The sequence below is a fragment of the Trachinotus anak genome, unplaced genomic scaffold (assembly GCF_046630095.1).
Source record: "Trachinotus anak isolate AG129_WGS33_773 ecotype Australia unplaced genomic scaffold, CSIRO_AGI_Tana_v1 ptg000011l, whole genome shotgun sequence".
NCBI lineage: Eukaryota > Metazoa > Chordata > Actinopteri > Carangiformes > Carangidae > Trachinotus > Trachinotus anak.
The window spans coordinates 11,534,764-11,558,567 of record NW_027273862.1 but is presented as its reverse complement, the minus strand read 5'-3'; the positions used below and the strand labels follow the sequence as shown (position 1 = coordinate 11,558,567).

The following is a 23,804-nucleotide window of genomic DNA, read 5'->3' as shown; positions in this document are numbered from 1 at the left end:
GAAAGAGAAGAGGAAACGATAATGAGAGAGACTAATAACTGAATGAATGACAAATGGATGCATGCATAACATGAAGGAAGAGGACTTCCCTCTTCACCTTCCATCCTATCACCACCACCAACCAAACCCCTTCCCCCATCGCCATAAAGACCAATTAAATGAATGGTCAGACAGCAGCCCCCCTTCCACCTCCCTTTCCCATTTTTACAGCTCAATCATACCACGTTACTGCCGACACATAGACCGCTTATCCTGAGTGTCAAAATTGAAAGGGGAAGGAAAGAAAGAGAGGGAGAAAGTCTGTTAGAAAAGAAAGACCAAGTAAGAAGAGATAGGAAGGGAAGAGAATAGTAGAGGGGAAGTGGGGGGTGGCCCGAGAGCAATTTCTTTCTTGAATAAAGAAAGAATGGGGGAGGGGGTTGTAAAAAAGCACTAATGGCAAGGCCCCTGGTTCTGGTAAAATAGACTGTGTTATAGGTTCTGGCTCTCATTCGTTGATTCATTCATTTGTTCGTTCATTCTGCTCTTTCGTCAAGTCAAGTGCTCGCCTGTCTGTCTTTCCCTTTGTGTCTGCGAGTCTAGATAAGAGCTGCTAGCATGAGTGCCCGGTAGTCATTTAGTTATTATAGAGAGAGAGAGAGAGAGAGAGAGAGAGAGAGAGAGACTAATTCTACAGACAGATAAATGGCTCATTTTGAATGGCCTTTCTTTTAATTCACTCTCTCATTCGGTCCTGTTTAAATATTTGCTGTCCTTCTCCTCCTCCTCTCACCTGACTGCTCCACATTCCTCCTTCCTACACACACACACACACACACACAAACACACACACACATACGCACACACACGCACACACACGCACACACACTTATGACATGCAGCCTAATGTGCAACTAGAGTTGTCTCTTTGAGAGCTATTAAAATGAGATCTCCTCCTCACTAATCCATATTATTGGATGGTAAGGCCTTCCACACCCTCTGTATAACAACTTCTATGACATTTCCACATACCCACAGTTTTCAGAGTGTGACCCTCACATATACTCTGTATGTGAACAAATGTGTGTGCATGGGATCACTTGTCTATGTGTTGCCCACAGTTTGAGTCAACAAAAAAGGCTTCTAATTCTTGTCTTGTTTCTGTGATTGCATGCATTTACATGTGCTTCGTCTCTTTCAAACACATGTGTATGTGTGAGGTGCACGTATGTGACTGTGTCTCATTCCTTGTGGGATAACAAGAGACACACTATGTGTCTGAAACCTCATTTTCCTCTCCTAATGACATATCAAATGTTTGCATATAGGCCATATCAGTATGGAAATGAACGTGCACACACACACACACACACACACACACACACACACATATACACAGGAATCTCTTTGATTGGATCTTTTATTCTAAAACCCTGTGTGTGAGTGTGTGTGTGTGTTGTCACAAGTCTCTAAGGTTGGGCAACTCTTTGTGGCAAACATGACTAGCAACACACACACACACAGACACACACACACACACGTACCCTAGCCTTGTTATCCGGGGGCCTGTCTTGCAGGCAGCCTCTCTAACGCTGAGTGATGTTTAAATTAGTTTACAATTTAGCCTCCTCGCTATCCGCAGACGGCTCTTAACTCAGTGTGTGTATGTGATGTGTTTTCGTGTGTGTGTTTGTGCGTGTGTGAGCGTAACAAATTGTTGCCAGTACGGCAGACATCTAATGACTTCAAATTAGCTGCCTGGCGCTCGCCTTGACACGTTGTTACCACTGTTAGCAGCCCGTGTGTGCGCGTGTGGACTGTGTGTGTGTGTGCGTGTGTGTATATGCAGCGCTGCGCAGCCATATCATGAAGCATAAATTGGCTTCACCTCTCCTCTCTTTGCCTCTTTTTTCTCTTTGTCTCTCTGTCTCTCTCCATGAATTTGATTAAAAAAATTACTGTACCATGGCAAGAAGAAGTTGTGTGCGTGTGTGTGTGTGTGTGTGTGTGTGTGTGCGTGTGTGTGTGTGTGCGCATGTACACCTTGGATGTAGTCATCTCACACATGCACACACACACACACTTGAAGATGTGAAACACGACGGCTGCAAAAAGGTTAACAGGTCTATTCTGTTCTGTTCTATTCAAGACTCTTTTCTGCTTGCCTATTGTGTGTGTGTATGTGTGTGTGTGTGTGTGTGCGCGGGCATGCATGTATGTGTGTGCATGTTTGTGTAAAAGGCTGATAAAGAATGTTTAGGAGTCGTCTTTCTTTCTGACAATCCTTTCCACCCTGAGTGAACAGTAGATCACTTGTGTGTGTACATTGTATGTGTGTGTGTGTGTGTGTGTGTGCGTGTGAGAGCATTAGATCAGTGTTCAGAGTTGTAAACAGTAAGGATTTCATAAGGTGTTCACATCTCACACACACGCACACACAGACACACACTTGGAAGATGAAGAGTTCTATCTTTCTCTGTGAGCAGTGGATTGCCTTTCTCGTTCATCTAATCACGCCATCTTCTCTCCTCCGCCAAGCAATCGTTGCGCTTCGCTCCCTCCGCACAGAAAGCTGCACATACACACACTCACACACGGAACATGCACACACTCAGGCCGACACATAACCTGGCTAACTCAGTCACTCACAAGTAAAAGTCGTGAGCAATAGAAAAGGCAAACCCAATGCAAAATAATAGATTACATTTATCTCATCTGTATGTTGGTGTGTATATTCTGTGTGTGTCTGTGAGTTTTCTTTGTGTATCTGTTATATGTAGGTACATCCCAGAGGTGAGGACAGAGGGGTAAAGAGAGCAGGGGGGAGAGGTAAATGGATTAAAAGCGAAAGCAAAAAAGGAGAAAAGGGGTCACAGGGAGATTAGAGGAAAGGAGATAGTATTGGAATGAGGTTATATGTTGTTTTGAAAGAGAAAAATAAATATTCAAAGAGCTATACTTGGTATATGGATCAATATATATGTCTGCTTACTGTCCATAAGCAGCACATAGATCAATACACTAACAAGAAGCTATGTATATTCCCATCTCTCTTTCTCTCTCTGTCTTCATCTCTTTTTCTCTTTCTCTTCTTTTATTTTCACATTTATTGATATGATATAATACATATCATCTGGAGACCCTGCCAATCCAACTTCATTGACTTTATTGTTATAGATTTATACAGCGAGAGTGAGTGGTATTTATGTCTCTCATCTGGCATTTCCCCCCTATACTCTTACAACCCCCTATACAGTTTGGGCAGTGGCAACAGGGGGTAATTCCAGTCGACAATGGCACTCACCTCTGTGCTAATCTGTGTTAATCTGAGAAACTGCTCTTCCCTCCTCTCTGCTGTCACAGCAGGATCCCTCACTAAAACCAAATACAGATTATAGTTTTCGTCTCTTCCTCTTATCCTGCTCCCTGTCTTCCTCTTTGTTTGAACTTCTATATATATATATGTACTTGTTATATATTTCATTTTACAATTTTACAAATCCAGGCAAAGGAGGTATGTGGTTGGTCAGTTGGAGGAGTCAGCAGTTCAAAGTGTCTGAGTGAAGGGATTAGGGTGTAAGGTCAGACTCGGCACCAGGTGTATTTGTGTGTACATTATGTAAGTGTGCCTGAACTGACCTTACACCTTTCTCTGCAAATTCACACAGCATATGTTTGTGTGTTTATACTCACTGTCTGCGCAGGTGTGCATATGAATAACTGAGTGTGTGTGATAGGGTCTAAACATGGAGTAAGGTCTGGTTGGGTTCAGCAAATCTTTTTTTCCTACCTGGGATATGTTTGGCCCAGCCAATGTTGACCACCAGCTCTCTGTCCGCCAGGTCACAAAGCGTAGTCAGGGCCTTGATGTCGCTGTCTGGTACTGTTGGGTCAGGCATGGCGTAAATCTTCTCTGGCTCGGCCACCAGCAGGTGAGAGACAATTTTATTATCTGCAAGGCAGCCAAAGGCAACTGACATGACCACCAGACAAGGAGAAAGACACAGAGACAGAGAGATGGTGAATTTTTGCTGTATTAGGCTCCAAGCTGTTCCACACCAATCTGGTGCAAAAATGTGAAAGGTATACGTCATAAGTCCCTGACATCATGGCCTACAAAGTAACACATATGTCTACAGGTACTTCCTCATGTAGCAAATAAGCAGTTGACATGGGTATTGGATAAAAAAAAAGAAACGCATATATTGTATAAAATGAACACACAGTATTTAATTATAGTGCCTATTATTGAGCACTTAACATTTCATGTATATTGCATACAAAGATGAACAAACATCTGTAAGACAATTGTTAAGCTCTCTAACGAAACTTGAAATATATCTGAACCTTTAAAATTGTCAAACAACATTCTCTGGACATTACTGACTTTATCTGGAAAATGAATTTTTTTGGAGGGCACTGTCAGTTTTATAAAAAAAAAGAAAAAAATCATACAAATATGCAATGGGAACAAGCTCTAATGACAAGGTGCTTGATTACAATGTCTTATAACATCTTGTGTAGTTTTGAACAATCCAGCACAAGATAATTGGATAATTCGATTCCAGTAATTTGGCAGGACTAAACATGAAACTGCACTTGACAAAAGATCAAAAAATGATTGAAATGGTTCCAGATTAGGAGATGCTCCAAGGTGTGATTAAAGGCGATTACTGCTGGTAATTCAGGTTTCCCAAAGTGTTGTATTTTGTATCACAGCCTTAAGAAGCTTCGCTGATACACACAGAAGGAAAAGATAATACTGAAAGCCAAACAGCTCAGCTGGTAATAGTGACATGTGGTGATGAGATCTCTATGGCCCATTAGTAACAGACTGATACCCTGCTTCCAAATTAATCCACTGACTAATCAAGCATGGGAATAATAACAGAGGGTGGAAGAGCAAGAGAGGACTGAGGGATAGAGGAAAAGAAAAAGAGAGGGATAAGCAATGACAAAATGGGAGAAGACAGACAGGTAGAAATAGAGCCATGGACAGATTGTTAAAGACAGACAGGAAGAGTCTAGAGAGCGACAGCTAGTAGGGATAAACAGCAAAAGGGAGTAAGAGAGAGCTGGGGGGGGGGGTGAGTTATGTATTGATCTAACACTCTCCGCCCCCAATTCTGTCACACATACGCACACACACACACTTACATATATATTCTTTCCACCCTTCTCCCTCCTGCTTGAGCCCAACCAATCCCAGTCACACTGCAGTATCTGTGGGTAAATCTTATTTAATGTTTCCCTAATTAGAATCAATGGAAACCCATTTCCAAACCCTGGGCTATTGTTCTGTTCTCACACAATCAATGGGGACGCTGAGGCTAGGGATTGGGCTACAGATAGATAGGCTGTGTGCATGTATCTGAGAGAGAGACAGAGGGACAGAAAGATTTTCTGTGTGTATTGACTGTGTGTGAGAGATAAAGAAAAAGAGAGATGTAGGAAGTCCATGTCAAACCCTATACTGTGTATTTTTCAAGTGTAGTTTGTTTCTATGACAGAGACAGATTTGTGTTCATGAATACCGTAGTAAGTAAATGATTCACGTTCAAACTCTCCTCCAAAATGTGACAAATGCTTGATAAAAGTAATGATAGGCCTAGAGAATTAAATACTGCTACACACACTCACATTATCCCATCATTTCAATGATTAGTAGTGCAGAAGTCCCAGTAAGCTGTTGTGCAGCCATTCAGCATATTGGCCTAAAGCAGAATATGCTCCAGCTTTAAGCAAAATGGGCTTTGGGGACCAAGCTGCTAAACACTGCTCAATCTGCACTGCATGTGCGTGTGTGTGTGTGTGTGTGTGTGTGTGTTATGTGTGTGAGCAGACGGTTAGCTAGAGAGCTAACTCTAGTTTGATGTGCTTGCCAGATTGGATTTAATCCGGATTAGGTTTCTGGCTGGTCCCCCTCCCTTCCTCTCTCTCCCTTCCGCCCCTTTTCTCTCTCTCTCTCTCTCTCTCTCTGAGAAACCTTCTCATTTAAGTTTAGTCATCCCCCCTTCTCTCTTCTGCTGTCTCCTCATTATTCTCACTCACTCTCTCCCTTGTTAATTTTTCAATCATCAGTCATTGACGATGGTTTTATTTAAAAAAAAAAAAAAAAAAGCAGCCAATCCAGCCGGAGCTAAATGAGTACCTTTATAGTGAAATATTACCCATATAAAATGTTATGACCCCAAACTGGTAGCAGTAGGGACAAGGAGATAAACTTGGTCCCAAACAGATGGGCTTCTCACTACCTTGTGTCCATTTATGCGTGTGTTTGTGTGTCTGTGTGTGTGTTTTTTCTGTCCAACTGTCTCCATTAGGATAGGAACTAATGGAAAGGTAGCCCTTTGTACTTCTGGTCTCTAAACGATGACACCAGCCTCTTACATGAACACAGCCAGTACATAGTGATACATTATACTTGGATTGGAATATTTTCTGTTGTTCGCCACTGTTCCCTCTGCACACAATGTCAGATGCTGTTGTCACATATGTAGTGTATAAGTACCAGTATGAGTTACAGCATCCTGAGGACGGTATGCAAATTCCTGCCCTAGAGAGGTGCTAAACTTCAAACAGAAAAGAGCTATTACACATACTGTTTCCACTCAAAGTTTGTTTGTTTGTGTGTGTGTTCTTACATGGCTTCTTGGGGGGTAGAGCCAGCTGTGGGTTCAGGTACGGGCTGTTGTCCGCATCTATCCGGCGTTTATATTTCTGTCTCCCACCACGAACCCTGTCCAGACGAACACCTGTGAAAAATGACATTGAGAAGTATACATCAATACACTGTGCGCAACATTTTAAGTCTTTGACTTTTTTGACTACTTAACAACAAGACAAGAAAAATAACAAATCTATTGGTATGCAGGAAGTATAAAAAGAGAGCGCAGAAATGAAAAGAAAGTGTGAAATGGAGGAAGGTTACATGACATATGAGTGTAAAGTGGTGATAATTGTGCTGTTTCAGCACTGTATGAGTGTATGTGTGCGTCTGTTATTCATGCAGGCCCTTTTGTAACTGTCAAGCTTGCTATACTCACTTGCCTCTTTTATTCTACAACAAGACAAATTTATAGGGACACCATCTGACTAAAAGGCCTCTCTCTCTCTCTCTCTCTCTCTCTTGCTCCCTCTCTCACTTTGTCTCTATGGGTTTCTGACTCCTTTCCTGTCTCTTGCCCAATCTCTGTCTCTCTCTGTCTCGTTAATTAATTGACACAAAGGACTCCTAATTTAATTAGGCCTATCTCTTAGGGGATTGGATGTTACCGTGGTTACCACTTAAAGATGGATAAGGAAGACAGAGGTGTCATGTACCCTGAAGGAGGAGAGGAGAGGAGGACTGTAAGAGGGCTGTCAAATGTTTCAAAATCAACCTAAGCTATTATTTTGTATGTAACATTCAGAAATCAAATAAATAATTTGTGGAAAAGATGCAAAAGGTTTCTCTTACCTCAAGTCATTTCCAAGTGTTAACCTAACTTTTTGTTAAATAAATGCAATAATCTTTCAGGCTACTCTGTTTTAACTGTTGTTTCAGTTGACTATGTTTTAACCTGTACCATGTTAGCAGCAGCAGCAGCAGCAGTGGTGGTGTTACTAAAATAAATACAAGCAAATGGGGAGATATTCCAACCAGTGAAAGCCACTAATGATGAACAGACTCTAAGAACACCATCTATAGCAAATTCATCAACAGAGAATCTGAGGGAAAAAAAGTTTGAACATGCTGCTTTAGTGAGTTCAGCTCTTTATGCTTTCAGGTTTCAGGTTTTTATGCTTTCTGTCACTTACAATTTGAAGCTACTGTAAAAGTTAGGAGACAAGTGAGTAAGTGATCTCCAATCTGAATACTGTTGGTTTAAACAACAGTATGCAAAGCAATGTTGTTGAGATGATGGTGACAATAAGCTCAGTTACGGACTACACTACCAATGTGAGATTAAACCAACCAACTCCAACATCACCACTGATTTGTAAGGCTATTTGACACAAAGTGCATTTAAAAAAATAAGGATTTAATTTAAATGTATGGACTGAGAGAAAAAGAAGGAGAGGAGGGAAAAAGGAGTGAGAGAGCAAGAGTAAGATCTGCTCACATGCAGAGATTTAAATCCTCTCAAAAATGTGCTGACCACGTTCAGGACAACACACCAAAGAGATTTTACAGAAAGATTTAGCAACAAAGAAAAAAAAACCATGTCAGGGTGCATGTTTGGGCATTAGGCAGCATTTAGAAGTAGTCATAACTTCATGTGTTCGCTTGTTTTATTTGTGTTTTGTACATTTTGGTGGGTTTTTTGTTCAAAGCATCCTGCAGTCACATGAGTGTACACATTTTTCTGAGGAAATGTATTCACTTAGAAACCTCAAACTAACACAGGAAGCATTCTACTCAGTGAACTGAACACGGCACGCATCTGTGTGTGTGTGTGTGTGTGTGTGTGTGTGTGCTTGAGATGGAGAAAGGTAGACAGAAGGGCTGACAGTCCAGGTACAGTGGGGGGGCCAGTGTCAGCAAACGGTCAAGAAACTCTTAACATCAGGGGGTACAAACCCACTCACACAGTTATTCTCTGCTCTCTCCTTCACACACACACACATTTACACTCACACACTGTCTATGTTTCTCTAACCCACACCCTCATGTTGTGTTTGGGTAAGCCCCGACAAGCAGCTTGCTCAGTCACTACCTGGGTCAATGGCTGGTCAGAAGAGGAGACAGAGACAGAGAGAAAGCAGTACACAGAGTTAGAAAAGGTAGAGGACCACAGAAGCGAGGGGAAGGGATGGGTAGGATGAAAAAAGACTGAATGAATGAATGGGTCAGGGGCAATACATGGAGCTATAAGATGTATTAATTTGCATCCATATAGTGTTGTTAAAATGACAGTTCATACAATACAATTCTTATCTAGCAGAATTTAGGTAAAAATGCAGAGGAGTGTCCAAAAGGTTAGCCTGTCTATTATTTCTCATCATTTACTGGTGAGACAGTAAAATCTGTTTCTACATAACTGGTCCTAAAAAGAAATAAAGTGCATAAAGTTTTTTGGGTGTAATTTAGCTACTCAAAACACACATAATCAACTGAGCAGGACAGATCCACACTCCTACATGAAGCTTTTGTTTGCTATAAAATGAGCCTATGGACAATTTACAGCCAGTGGTTCAGGTACTGTTTAAGCATTTGTATTGTGCATTTTGCCTTTGTGCAATAAAGTAATTAACAAAATTTTCAATGTAAAAAAACACAACACTGACTCTGACAGCCTTCTCAGCGACAGTGTTGTTTACTCAATAAAATGAATATGATAATGATTTATTGATGTTAAAACATCCTATACGTACAGCAACTTTCAAGAAGCAGATATTTCTTCTTTGTGTGTCTCTGGCATACAAAACAAATATACACATATTTTTTCTCTACCACACACAAATTCTGACATGCAGACTCGCGATTTTTCTATTTCTCTTTTCCTTATAACTAAAAGACCCAGTGCTGTGCTGAGCTCACTTCATAAAAAGCCCTCTCTAACTACCTCATCTATTTTCCACCAAATTAACTCTCTCCCAGCGCTGATTAATGATCAAATCTAAATGAATCAAATTAAAAATTGAAAATTATATTTCCAAAGCCCACAAAAAAGAGACAGGAAGAGGCTAGGGGGAGAGTGAGAGTGCTCTACACCTTTTAACAAATGAGCCTTCAAATAATAAAGAATGGGTAAGAGAGGTGGGAAAATGAGGAGAGGAGAGGAGAGGAAAAGGGTTGAGGGAGAGGAAATGTAAGGATCAGAAAAAATAAAAAAAAATGTAAAGAGGAAAAAAAATAGGCTAGGGAAGAACAGAATAATTGAAGAGGGAATGGGTAGGAAATGGAGTAAAAAGATGAGAGAAAAGAAATAAAATTTAGACCGAATTGATAAAAAGCATTAATGGAAGATTATGGTAAAAGAAAGAGAAGAAAAAAGAGAACAGAGGAGAAAAGAGTGGAGCATATATAGGTTGTGAAATAAGAGGAGGAGGTGGTTAAGTAATGGATGGGCTAGTAAACAAAAGACGAAAGGAGAATGAGAAAAATGAAAGGGAGAACGGAGAGAGAAAAGGAGGGATGAAGTGAGGGATAACAAAGGGAAATGAGATAGGAATAGAATAATGAGAGAAAAAGATGGATCCATGAAAGAAAATAAGAAGAAATCCACAGAGGTTAAACACCTTAATTTTATGCTTTAATTATTATGTCAACTAACAGTCCACCTCTACTCAGTCTGCTACTTCTACTTCTACGCACTCACACAGAAACAAATATCAGAGCAAACCAGTTTGAGTTACATAGAGCACAGTGTGAGTAGACTACATTATTAATAAAACCTACACTACCAGGTAAAATTCTTAAGTAACGTATCAGTTTCCATTCACCCTTATATTCATATATGTACTAATATTGCACCACTTTTGTTGCATGCTGGACATACAGTCATGCACACGCACAGATGCACACACACAGTGACAGTGATGAAGGTGAATCCTTCCTATAGTGGAAATATTGCTGTCTGTCAATAGCACGATCTGCACTGATCACATCAGCATAGATTTTACATTGCACTGGCGTCACTGTATCAGTGTGTGTGTGCCTGTGTGCGTGTGTGTGCACGTGTGCTCTTGAAAAGGTGAAGAATTGCGAGTGAAATGCCTTTGACACCTGAGAGGTTTTGAAGAGAGAACCTGCAAGCGTGGAAAGAGAGAGGAAAAGAAGGATGGATCGATTTCAGATGGTCAATGATATGATAAGAGAATGAGCGAATGAAAGAAAGGGAGAAGTGTGGGACAGAGTGGAGAGAGGAGTAGGACGACAAATAAAATTTGATAACAGCAAAGAGAAAGAGGGATGACAAAAAGCACAAGAACACATTTAAAGAGGCACAGACAAGGAAACAGCGAGAGGGCGATGAGGTGAGCGAGAGGAGACAAGAGCAGTTTTATGGTAATTGAAGTTGTAACAGGGTTGAAGTCTCGCTTCCACTTTAGACCAGGTTTTCACCTTATGTTTCTCAGTGTGTGTATTTGGGTGTGTGTTCAACCAACATGCTGATGTAATAACATAAAGGGTTCTCCTATGTGGGTTTAAGAACTGATGTGCAAGTAAACTGGGTAAGACAACAGACTAACATCTTTATGTGTGTATGCGTGTGTGTATCTATGTATCTACTGCATGTAGGAAAGACAATGAAAAAAGTGAGCAAGAGAAAGAAACATAAGTTATATATAGTAAAAATAAAACTACAGGAAAAGCAGAAAAAAAATGTGTGGTTAGTTCAGAATATGAAGAAATCACATCAGGATTCTTGTTGTTTCACATCAGTAAATGTTTGTATGCTCAAATAAAAAAAAGAAAATACACAAAACAGCTTAAGGAAAGAAATATGAAATAAAGAGAGCATGTAAGGGGGGTGAAGGGAAAGGTTAGGAGGAAAGTGTGTGTAGTGTCATGCAGTGACGTGTGTTTAGACCAGAACAGATCAGAACAGCACTGCCTGAGGCAGCAGGCAGGTGGCTGTCACTGGTGTGTGAATGTGTGTGTGTGTGTGTTTCTGTGAATGCAGGCATGTGTGTAAGACTACGCCAGAACCTTAAAAAAGTGTTGCTATTTCCACACTAATGGCCTTTTTTCCTTTAAGGTCATGTTATATGAAATACGCTGAGTTTGATGAGAGCACTGCACTGTCAAAGTGAAAACAACAGCAACATTTTATGAATGAAAATCTTTTTTTGAATAAACAGCAACCTCCAGACAGTTTAATTGTAGCAGTTATATACGATCCATCTCACTGCTCCTCCCATCCATGGTATCTGAATGTGTCTGGATGCGGTTTCTTCCTGCCATATTCCCTCTCCTCTCCTCTCCTCTCCTCTCCTCTCCTCTCCTCTCCTCTCCTCTCCTCTCCTCTCAAGACAAACAGAAACACAGTGTATGTGAAAGAGAGCGGACCACTTAGGCGGATCTCTCGTCAAAGTTTTTTCCATTATCGCTCCCTTCTAGCTGGGATGCAACCAGATGCCACTCACACACAAATGCTCACACACACTCACTCAGGACAGACGCTACAGGGCCAAATTTAGCTACAAGTTTCCCATGGGGGAACACCAGACGCCACCGGTTGTCTGGCGCTCTCCTCCTCTGTTTCCCCGACCTCTCCTCTTGTCTCTACCCCTCTCCCTGTCACTTGCTCCCTCCTCTCTCTCCTCCTCTACTTTCATTCTTTCCTCCTTTTCCTCTTCTTTGTGTATTCTCTCCCTTTATCCCCTATTGTCTCCCAAATCACCTGCTTCTTGTTATTTCATCTTCTTTTTTTATACCCTTTTAATTGCTCATATTTAAAGAAATGTGTCCTTTCTGAGAGACAAATTATCCTTTCATATAGTCAGTATACATGTGTACTGCCAGTCATTTTAATTATGGAGTGTATGACAGCACATGTGTGGATCAATGAGAGTGGATACCAGCAGTCAGGATCGTTGAGCTATAAGGAGAGTTATGACGCACACCACCAGCTGTGTATACACACACACATATAAGCGCCAGCATTCACACAGACTGGGGCCTTCCACCCGATCTCACTCATTAGGTCTTAGAGGCCATGGGGAGCACGGCCAAAGTTGGCATGAGCTGTTAGTGTTTCTGTATGTGTATGTGTGTTTGTGTGTGCATGTGTGGGGCGGTGTGCCAAGGTTTATATTTGCAGTCCGTGGACTTTTCTCTCTAGTCGTCTACCATCTGAATCCAGCTGGCTGTTTATGGCATTATAGAGACGGAGGCTTGGTTTTGGATGCAACACATTCTGTCTGTTTAACCACGAATCATCAGACGTGCCATCATCAAAGCTGCTCTGTTGTAAGGGAGCAAATCTGTCAATATGACCATATGTAGAGTAAACATGCATACAGAATATTGCTGGCTCCTGGATTGTGTGCCTCTGCCAAAGCCTTTCATGTACAAATGTCTGATCTGTGGTTTGTATTCTGTACATGACATTTCCACGAATTAGCACTGATGTTGAATGTATTATGTATGTCTTGCCCTGCCATTTGTGTATAAATTGAAATAACTGTGACAGCTACAGAGTTATTACCGTTGTTTTTGGGTTGGAAATCATTTGTCAAATAAACAAATGCATTTTCTGATGTTAGCATTTGTTAAAAATCACTTTCATTAATTTTCATGAAATCTTTTACCTGCAATCATACCACTGCTCTCTTATTCCCACCTCCCCTTTTTCTGGGCAGATTTAAGCCCCGCCCCTGTGACCTTTCAGTCTTCAGCTGACGCATCATTATGACCTCATTAAAAATGGACAGACAGCCATTGCCAGAGGGGAAGTTCTCATAATATAGTCAGGCCTTTTAATTGCCTTGCTCCAGAAATTAGCTGCTACATATTGGTGGGTGGGTGCCCCATGTTCGTTTCTCCCTTCAGTTTACCCTCTCCTCTCCTCTCCTCTCTTCTCCTCTCCTCTCCTCTCCTCTTCACAGTAGAGGGTGAGAATATCTGATATGCCACACAGACTGAGTGTGTGTGTGTGTTTATTCATAAGATCAGGTGTGTGTTTAAGAGAACGTGTAAAGAAACGGCTCCACTCCACTCAGTTGGTTTACTGACCCTCTGGCCTCTTGTTCTCCCCTCTCTCTGTCATACACACACACACACACACTTCTTGCTGCCTCACTTGCTCTTCATCTCACCCTCTCTGTCTCCCAGGGCGACAAAGCTAATTTGAGGCAGATCTTGCCCTAAGGGGTAAACTTCAGTACACACGCACACACACATGAACACACACACACCCGCCACACTTCCTCTACCCTTCCCACTTTATCTTCACCTTTCTCCCGTGAGCTAGCCCCTGACAACCACAGTTAGCTCTGATGCTAACTGATCTAGCCACTTACCATTATCATCTATTCAGTTCCGCTGCAACAATGAAACATGGTAGGCAATACTCTTAAATGTTGTGTGTGCAAAAGACTGTTAGTTCAGAGTGATAACATCAGCATAACACCGCCCTAAGTCATATTGTACGTTGCTCTTTAGAAAGCTGTACGTTATTATTAATCCACCATAAACTGTCATTCAACACGAGGAACTAACATAATGTATTTTGCAAATAACCTAACCAAAGAATATCTCCTTGGAGAAACTCATTAACAATCTCACCTTCTTTGCTAACAAAACACAAATATCTTAAGTAATTTACACAATGAAATAATTTCCTGGCTAGATCTTTTATATTTTTATATTTTTGTCTTAATAATTCAACGGGATGTTTGAGGAAATTTGCATTTACATTTACATTTACAAATTTGGAAAAAGCTTTTATCCATAGCGACTGACAAGTAAGGGACAATATTAGTATTATTTATTTAGTTTACCCAGAGCATTCACTAGTTCTTTATAAATACATAGCCTACATTTATACACCTCGAGCAGAATAAAGCAAAGGTGAAGAGCTATGTTTAGCTCTTTTATATAGCTGTTGATCTTTTCCAAATTTCCCATGGGTTCAAAAGGAGTGAAAATGAAAAAATATAAGAAAATGGATGTATCAATTTTCCAAATGACCCTTATTCATATGTAGAGCGGGACCCCCTGTATTAAATTCACACCCAGCACAACAAATGGGGCGGCTGTGGTCTGTCACGTTGATGTATATATATGTAGGCCTAGGTGTATGTATGTGTGCATGTGTGTGTGTGTGTGCATGATCTATGTATGTGGAGCAGGGAAGCAGTGGCAACAAAAGGCAGCTATTTGTTTGCCTGCTCAGGACACACACACACACACACACACACACACACACACACACACACCCTCTCTTGTTCTGTTTTCCATTGTCTTTCTAAGCTTCCTCATCACTGAGAGTTTAACTAAATCTAGTTAAAAAAGTATTTAAGATTAAGTGTTTTATTAAAAGGAAATGATCAGTAAAAAATATATTCCCTTGTATATGATATGTTTGTTTGGAGTTTATTGACAAGGTTGATGTGGTTTCTGTGTCAAGTAGGAAGTTGCACTGTAAGCTGTGTGAACTGGAAGAGTATTGAAGCTGCCAATATTACATGTACTTACATGTGTGTGTATGTGTGTGTGTGTGTGTTTGTGGCCACACACACACATACACACACATGTAAGACAGACAAAACAGAAGATGAGACATTGGTTCTGCCTATGTCAGATCAACCGGGAGCACAAGTGCTTCAACAGCAGCTTGTTGGGAGTGTGTGTGTTTGTGAGTTTGTGTGTGTGCAAAACAGAGAGAGCAGTGAGAGCAGTTTTGCAGTGAAGTGTAATCTGTTCTGCTGGAGGTAGTGATGATATACATGAATAATGATAGACATGAATTTTCTGATGGTGTGTGTTTGGGCTTAAGTGTCTGAAGGTGTAAGCCTAATTGAGAAGTTTTCTTAACTCTACCTTCCCTTTTACTGCATTTTGTTGCTTGGAAAAGTGAAAGACAGAATATTTTTAAGACACTGACAAGTTCCAGCCAAGTGAAAAAGTTTGGCATGGTGTAAATTTGATCTTATTTAATTTGAGCCTTTTTATGACAATAAAGACTGTATCTATGGTGGTTGGCAAATTTATCCTCAGTCTAGCGCGGAGGGCCTGCAAACGTACAAGGGATAATCGCCATCTTGTCCCGTATTTTAAAATGATTGAATTTCAGTCATTAGATCTTTGAAAATGTTTGTTTAGTTTCAGTTGATGTAAAATAAAGACAGTCTTTTCGTTGAAGGTAATACTTGCGTTTGAAAAGATTTTTATGTAGGTACAATGGTTTTGTTATCTATTGTTCATATAAGTTTGGGTGGGTGAAAAGCTGCAGGTAAGGGTGGGTGTCATGTTACCAACAGGATACAGAGAACAGTGAAGTGAAGAGGAGAATGGATGGATGAAAGGCATAAGAGAAGCGACACAATACAATGCATTTAATACAATACAATAATATTGAGTGGGAGAATTGGAGGGAGAGATGAAGACAGGAATGGATGGAGGGAGGGCTGGCAGGCGTCGGCAGAGGCACGCTCCCTGACCACTGTAAGGAAGGGGGCGTAGGCCAGGTCTCCCATCAATTACAACCTTGACCCTCCTCTCTTCTCCTTTCTCTCTCTCACACACTTTCTGCTTCATTCAACCATCCTCCCCCTGCCTCTCATCCTCCCCTGGTCCCTCTCCTCTGCTCCTATAAATCAATCTCTTCTCCCTCCCCTCCTCCCTCCCCTTAGGTTTCCTCCACCTTCCCCCTCCAACTATGCCTCTCTCTCTCTATCGGCCCTCGTCTTCATCCCTCGCCACTCCTCTCCCTCCTTTCATCGTTGGAAGTGCAGTGGGAGTAGAAAGGTCAGAGGTGGGCAGACAAGAGGGAGAGTAAGAGGCAGACGCAACGAGGGAGTGCAAAAACGAGAGAGTGAGTGTATTTAATCAAAGTGGTGTGGGAGAAGATAATATCTCTTTTTTTTGTACTTTCCACCACTGAAAAACTGCTGAGTGTGAGTGTCATAATTAGCCTGTAATTTCTTTCTTTACCTTATTTAGGTGAAGTAAATCAAGGATGTAGTCAGTGTCCGGAAGTGGGTCTTTGTGTTTGTGTATGCTACGCAGCCTCAGAAACTACTGTATGTAACTTGTGTATGTGGAAGTGAAAGGTGAACATACCCAGTGAAAGAATGTAAATCAGTGTTAAGCAATTAAGTGTTGATATGGACATGGAAGTGAGAAGGCAACAAGAGGCATCTGATGCAGATAGAAATAGATTACAATATACTGTGTAAAAGAAGTATTAACAATCGCTTTGAGGTGCCACATGTAGGATTATTCAACATCAATAAATCACAGTCATATTTTGACATGATATCTTAGTTGAACTTATGTAATGTTACATTAAATCTTCTATAGCAGGGGTGCCCAATACGTCGATCGTGATCTACTGGTCGATCGCAAGAGGAGTGCAGGTAGATCGCATGGAACTCCCAATGAAGTTGAGGAAAAAATGTAGATCGCACGGCATTAAAAGAAGTAGAATCTACTTCTTTTCAACTTCATTGGGAGTTCCGTGCGATCTACTTGCACTCCTCTTGCGATCGACCAGTAGATCGTGATCGACGTATTGGGCACCCCTGTTCTATAGCTTTCACATTTACCTTACCATGTGTCATGAAGAGAAATTGCAGCCATCCTCTAAAACAATATCTCTGGCTGTCATAAATCAATCTAGCAGATCACTTGCAGATTTAACACGGTGGCAGATTATGCAAAATGCTGCATCGAGTCTGGTAGAAGTTGCTAATCTTATCAGTACTGGCTTCTAATAAATATGTAATAGGCTTTGGAATGCTACATGTAGCACAGTTAATGGAGAAAGATAAGTAAGAGACCTTTTCCCTTACCCTCCCTCAGCATGCCCACAGTCAGACACTTCATGAAGCGACAGGCCTGGCACGACTTGCGTCTCCTCTTGGTGATCTCACATTCATTGGTGGCTGGACAGCTGTACTCAATGTTGCCTGTGGCATGTAGACATGTTGGAGGAAGACAGGCAGAAAGTTTTCATTTCAGATAGATACATTAACAGACATGTGGGCAGACAACCTGCTAGATAGCAGTATCCAGCAAATCCTGCTACATGAAGACATAACCAAAAATATAATATATGGTTTACTTAAATGAATAAAAAAGGACAAATAGAAAGAAAAAGGATAGTTGCAGATAGACATGGGTACACGTATGTGATAAAATAATCCCTTATGAATATTGATTTAGCTACCTTAATCTATGAGTCTATGAAGATGGTGTGCATGTGTTATCGCAACAGCAAGGTGAGGTTGTGTGACTAAGTGCAGTTTGCTCTCAACAACACTTCAGTGCAGAGCTGAGGCTAAGATTATTAGCTGATGTAAGTCTATTAACTTCACAACCCTGGCCAACAAAAACCACACCTCAAGTGTGTCAAGGCTAATACCACTTTTACCTTAAATTGTTGGCTGCCTCACTACTTCTTTTCACCATGTTATAGGTAACTTACTTTCCAATAGGCATATTACTACAATATAGTCAATATATTCAATATTTATAATATCTCTCTTTTGTTCCTCTTTCTTTTACTGCACTCTCCCATCTCTGTTTGCATCTTCCTACTTCTATGCTGTCATACCCTTTGTCTATGCAAATTTCAGACCCTGTGTATTTTACTTTGATACTTTGACCTGACTCTCCTCCATCTCTGCTCATTTATCCTACACCTACGGTATTAATTTGCTTCCATACAGGTAAACGCACAGTTATGGATTTGTTAGTGAACGTTTAGACTGTTACAGAATTATTCCAACGGGTTTCTCTGTTCAGGAAGGTTTTTATCTTGTCTGAACTATGTTGTGATGTGAACCATAAAACCCTTATTTCTCATCCCTTCTGTGCCCAGCTGACAACTACAGTAGCCCAGACAGCCAGTGCATCTCCCACTGAAACACAGTAAACAGTGATCACTATTGACTGCTGCTGTGGAGAGGATGCTTCTCATTACTGGCCTGATTAAGGGGGCTAGTTAGCTTGGGAAAAGGCTAAATGCACAAACACTTCTTAATGGGTAACAAGACGCTCATTAATCGAACTTATTAAAGTAAAGGCTAAACATGCTAAATGCTGGGGGAGCCCATACAGTCTAATGGACACTACTAATGGGACTAGTTAGCTTACACCCAACCTTTACATGTAGATGATAGAGGAGGAGTAAATTAATTCAGCAATTAAGACAGACACTTACCTACCACTAAGGCTAAATGCGCTAATGCCATGACTGTGTCGGTTAATTGGTAGTCAGTCAAAGGCCTTATTAGTGCACGGCTAAACAGGCAAGCACTGCAAAATGGATAACTGCAGTGAAAAGCCACTTACAGGGCATGTGTTAAACCCCCAGTGAGAAAAAAAAACATTTTAATGGCAAACCCCCCCCCCCCCCCCAAAAAAAAACGTTAACGGCAACAAATGTTGAATGCTACTATGGAAATGGACATGAATAAGCAATAATAATAATGCATGTTATTTGTTGATTAAAGTTACCCCCTGACAGAAACAACAATATAAGGGGTAGTTGATATTACAGACTGTATATATTCAGAATGGGGGTAGGTACTGTAAGCTTACGTTGCAGGCCAGTGTAAAGGTGTGATATAGAAATATATAACCCCAGTGTCATCTGGCTCTCTACCCTTTGCATGCTCGGACATAAACATCCTGCTTTAGAGTAGGGGTATAGGGTGGGAATTAGTAAAAAAGGGTTTGTATCAGAATGTCATATCTGTCACTCTCTGTGTCTTTATTTCTATCTTTATTGTGCACTGGGGTGGGCTTAGAGCAGAGAGGTCCTCCTATGTATAATGTGTGACTTTGTATGTGTGTGTGTGTGTGTGTGTGTGTGTTGGTGTGAGCGAGGGGGGATATATAAGGGTTTCAAATCCCCTGCAATCTCCTTTGGAATGTATTTGTATGTCCACCTGCTGCATGACAATTGACCACCATTGTACAGACTGTGTAATATGAATGTTTATGTGTGTGCTTTGGCCTGTTGTCCTCTTTGTGCTGTATCTCTTTCTGCCTCTCCTGAAGATACAACAACAACAACTTTGTCTTGACATGAACTCATCATCCCCCTCCTATTTGCTTTCCAGTTTCAACTGGAGAGCAACACAAAATATAGGTAGAGGACGAGGGAGGTGACAAAGTGACAATGTATAACTTAGCTTGGGACACCCTTTACCATTTAAAATAAAAATATAAAAAACATGCAAATATGTATTTGCAAATTTACCATTGTTTAAATATTGAGGAACTTGGTTATTTTCTTTGAGGCAGTATAAACAGAACTTTCACATGGATTTGTTTTACCGTCTCTCCCCCATTTCACTATACCTTTTAGTCATTCTTTTGCTGTACACCTAAACCATCTATCCCATCATCCTCTTTACTGGTCTCCCCCACTTTTCTCTTTTGCTCTTGCCACCTCTCTCTTCCCATTTCATTGCCCTATCCCTCCCTATCCCACACTTTGCCCTCCTCCTCACTCCCCTTTATCCCTCTCTCTCAATAAGGGAGTGATAGATGCAGGTTGTCAGGTGTCGCTGGACTGACGCCACAAAAACAGCAGCTGCCAGAGCCACTTCCTCCATGCTGCGACACACACAAGCACACACACACCAACACACACATACCACTAATTCCTTCCTACATCTATGTGCCCAATTCCTCCCACCCCTCCACCTTCTCTCTTCTTTCTGTCATTCCTTGTCTCAAGTTATTGTTTATCCTAACGGGTGTACCCTCTCCTCTCCTCTCCTCTCCTCTCCTCTCCTCTCCTCTCCTCTTCTCTCCTCTCCTCTCCTCTCCTCTCCTCTCATCTCCTCTCCCACCCCATGCTCTCCTCCCTGTCCAGCTGGAGGTGTTTTTTTGGTGATTACCTGCAGTTTTATTGGCTAATGGGTTGAAACATACCAATATGTCTGCTGCTGCCCATCTGAGGCTGGCCTTGCTTTCCAGCCAAGATACACACACTAACTCACAACTGCACATAAACACAAGCGTATGTGCAAAGATGTACACATAACCTGCACTCATTTACATTTGGATGAGCAAAAGCCCACACACAGACACATAGGCTAACACACATCCACACTGTCCATGGATGAGTTTGGCTGGTGTGGCAGCCAAAGATAATGTCATGACCCATTTGTTCCAAGACTGTTCAGTCTGCATCCAAGCAGTAGTACTGTAGCACAGACATTGATTAAAAAAGTGCTTAGATTAGTCATTAACAATGCTTTGCAAGGCTAGATTTTCTGACTAAATTATTAACAAATAAAGCTTTGCCCACTCAAGCTCAGAAAATTACTGGTGTAAATTCATAGCCCATAATTTCATCTAGCAAACTTTAATTTCTAAATGTTGATTTTGATCAAGAATGTAAAATAATGATGGTAAATTTTTAAATTGGGTGACATTCCCCTTTTAAATATTTCAGTACATCCCACTGGAGGGATATACATGCTTTGCCTCATCACAACCTTTCGTGACAACTGCCCTGTGCCTTGCTTTGCCAAAGTCTTGACCCATAACTTCTACCTCTGGCCTTCCTGATCTGCAACATGTCCACTACAGGAGACTGGAGGATTACAAATATAAGGAGAGGTCAGAGAGAGGTCAGAGTGCATTGCTTTTAATCTATTCGAGGTCATACTCTAAAGAGGTGTCATATCTATATGTTTTCTGGGCTATTGTATTTAATTTGTAACTGTGTGCTCACCTGTGTAGCCTTTAACAAGCCCTCTAAATGAAATCCGACATCTGGAATTGGTCAACAATTAGATGCTGCAGCAATGACACATTAGGGGTTAAACCTATACAAAGAGTGACTGCAAGGTCATGTGTGTGTCTGTCTGCTCAGGTATGCTGGTGTCTATGTGTGAATGTGCTTCTGCGAGTTTATGTTTGTGTGTGTGAGTGTGTCTCTACCTTTATCTCTGTATGTGTGTGCTCCAATCTCTTTGTCAGGATTTCACCATGTTCTGATCTCATCCCATAATAAATACACACAGGTCATCTCTAGGTAGTGGTGACCATCTAGTGGATGTAAGACTTCCAACCCCCCACATCTCCCTGTCGCTCTCTCGCTCTCTCTGGGGCTTTACTGGGAAAGCTGCTTATCGGAGGCAAAAGAAAGCTGCGACAGATAGGTGGGTGGATGGAAAGGCAGATAGATGAATCCTGTCTGATATGACTGACTGACTGACTGACTCAATGGATCGATGACGGCTGGCTGGCCAACTGGTAGCTTGGTTATTGCACTGGCTGACTGACTGACAAGAGAGCTGTCCTGCTGAGTGATGGGCCCTATTAATTATCTAAACAAATAAAATCATAAAAGATTATTACTCAAACATAAAGCCTTCTGATGTTTATCACCAACTTTGCACCTTGGGGGCCTTAATAAGGAAAAAAAAATCCATGGCTTTTCTCAAATTTCGCATACCTGCAAGTGCTTTGAGTTGTATTCTGTATGTTTCTTATTGAAATAACCAGGGGCAATAGTGAACTGATCCTACTAACAAGACTGTCTATAGCCAATGCCTGATATAGCTTATTCCTCTGTGCCACAGAGCTTCATTGTTGTCCAAAGAATATAAAAAATATGTCAGTGAGCTCCACTGTTGCACTGGCTGACATGTTTTTTTCTGTATGATCAAAACGGACAACGTAGTTTTCCTTAAGTTATTTCCTCTGTCCATACACTCTCTTGCTGCCGTAAGTTCTTGCTGAAGGACCAAAGCAGTGGCTGAAAGTATGCCCCAAATGTTTGCCAAAAACCTATGGTATCTACCTGTTTTAAGAAAAATTATGTGAATTATATTATATGTTATGCGGGTATTTAAACCAAGGTGCATACATTTCATATCTGTTTTGAAAGGCTAATGTCCTGGCTAAGGGCCATGGAAAGAGGCAATCAATCTACTATCTGTTGTGGAGAGAAACCTATGTAAAACCTAATGAATTCATCAACTAAGGTGTACAATTTGTAAAAGTGCTACCATTTCTGAAATTACATACACTTTAAAAGTCAATAATATTCCACATGTTGTATCAGACTTATTGTTACACTGGATGGACCAGTGAACAAATGGCTGACTAACTGGCTTGCTTTTGCTTTATGGCTGATATGGTTGTCTGTAAGACTGACCTATACTGTGTCTACAAGGGTAAATGAAGGATATAATGGTGATGTCTACAAAATCTGAGGACCATAGTGCAAATACCTGTGCACTTCCTGAACTACTTCTAACCCTAACAAGAGACGAGCAAGCGATTACTGAGCCTAATTCCTGGCTCTTTTCTCATCATGTGGATTACTGCTCTATCCTTTCTCTCCTCTACCCCTAAACTGAACTCCTAACCCCACAGACATGACCCCTGACCTTCCTCTGACACTACATTATCTCTGAGACAACAGGCTTATAGCTAACACTCTTCCTGTGAAGCATAAGCAGCTAGATCTAGGAATACAAACACTACCTGGAAATTACATTTTGCTGTTAATGACAAAGAGGTCAAGGTTGAGGGTGAAAGGGGGGCGTGTCTGTGAGTTCGTCTGTATGCATGAACCTGACTAGAGGGGTGAAGGAGAGTCAAAAAATAGACTCTGGTGGGTGTCCTGGTGGCTCACTTAGCAGACAGAGGAGACATGCCACATAAAAATCTGGGTTCACATCTGGCCTGGGGCTTTTATCGTATGTCCTGGATCTAGTATAGGGACCCAGGTGCATGTGCCTGTGTGGAAGAGTGCATTTCATTTAAAACATACTCTGTGTTTTAGGTGCTGTGTGTGTAATATTTCTCTTCACCTTTAACCTCTGACCTTGCACTCTCTTAAGCCAACACTGATGTGTTCTTTTGCTGTGAAGATCTTTCATGTACTTTCATAGATTCATAAATGCAAATTTGGAAGAAATCTAAATGAAATAACAAAACTTTTGCTGACAGTCTTTAAGATCTGTCATTGAGTCAGTTCAACACCAAATAGATCACAACATATTGTAATTGTCTACAGTTTTAACAGATATTAATCTAAACCAACAGAGACGTCCACATTATTTGTTACATTAAACAGAGCCACTAAAACAAGACAGAGACAAGTGATGAAATGAAACCAAACCTGTGATGATGGAGCTGATACAGCAAGAGACAAAACAGACATGTAGACAGACAAACAGAGATAAGGCAA

The 23,804-nt window shown here is 41.1% G+C and overlaps 1 protein-coding gene across 4 annotated transcripts in view; it reads right to left on the bottom strand.

The window, feature by feature from the left end:
- esrrga (estrogen-related receptor gamma a) overlaps positions 1-23,804 on the bottom strand; it is a 75,576-nt gene that overhangs the window by 27,218 nt on the left and 24,554 nt on the right. Inside the window, exons 4-6 of one of the 4 annotated variants that reach the window (XM_071489061.1) lie at positions 17,416-17,544; positions 6,624-6,734; positions 3,770-3,952 (exon numbers count right to left, since the gene is read on the bottom strand). In XM_071489061.1, the coding sequence (XP_071345162.1) occupies positions 3,770-3,952; positions 6,624-6,734; positions 17,416-17,544 (423 nt within the window). The remainder of the gene's footprint in view (positions 1-3,769; positions 3,953-6,623; positions 6,735-17,415; positions 17,545-23,804) is intronic. The other 3 variants (XM_071489063.1, XM_071489062.1, XM_071489064.1) reach the window with 3 other exon arrangements.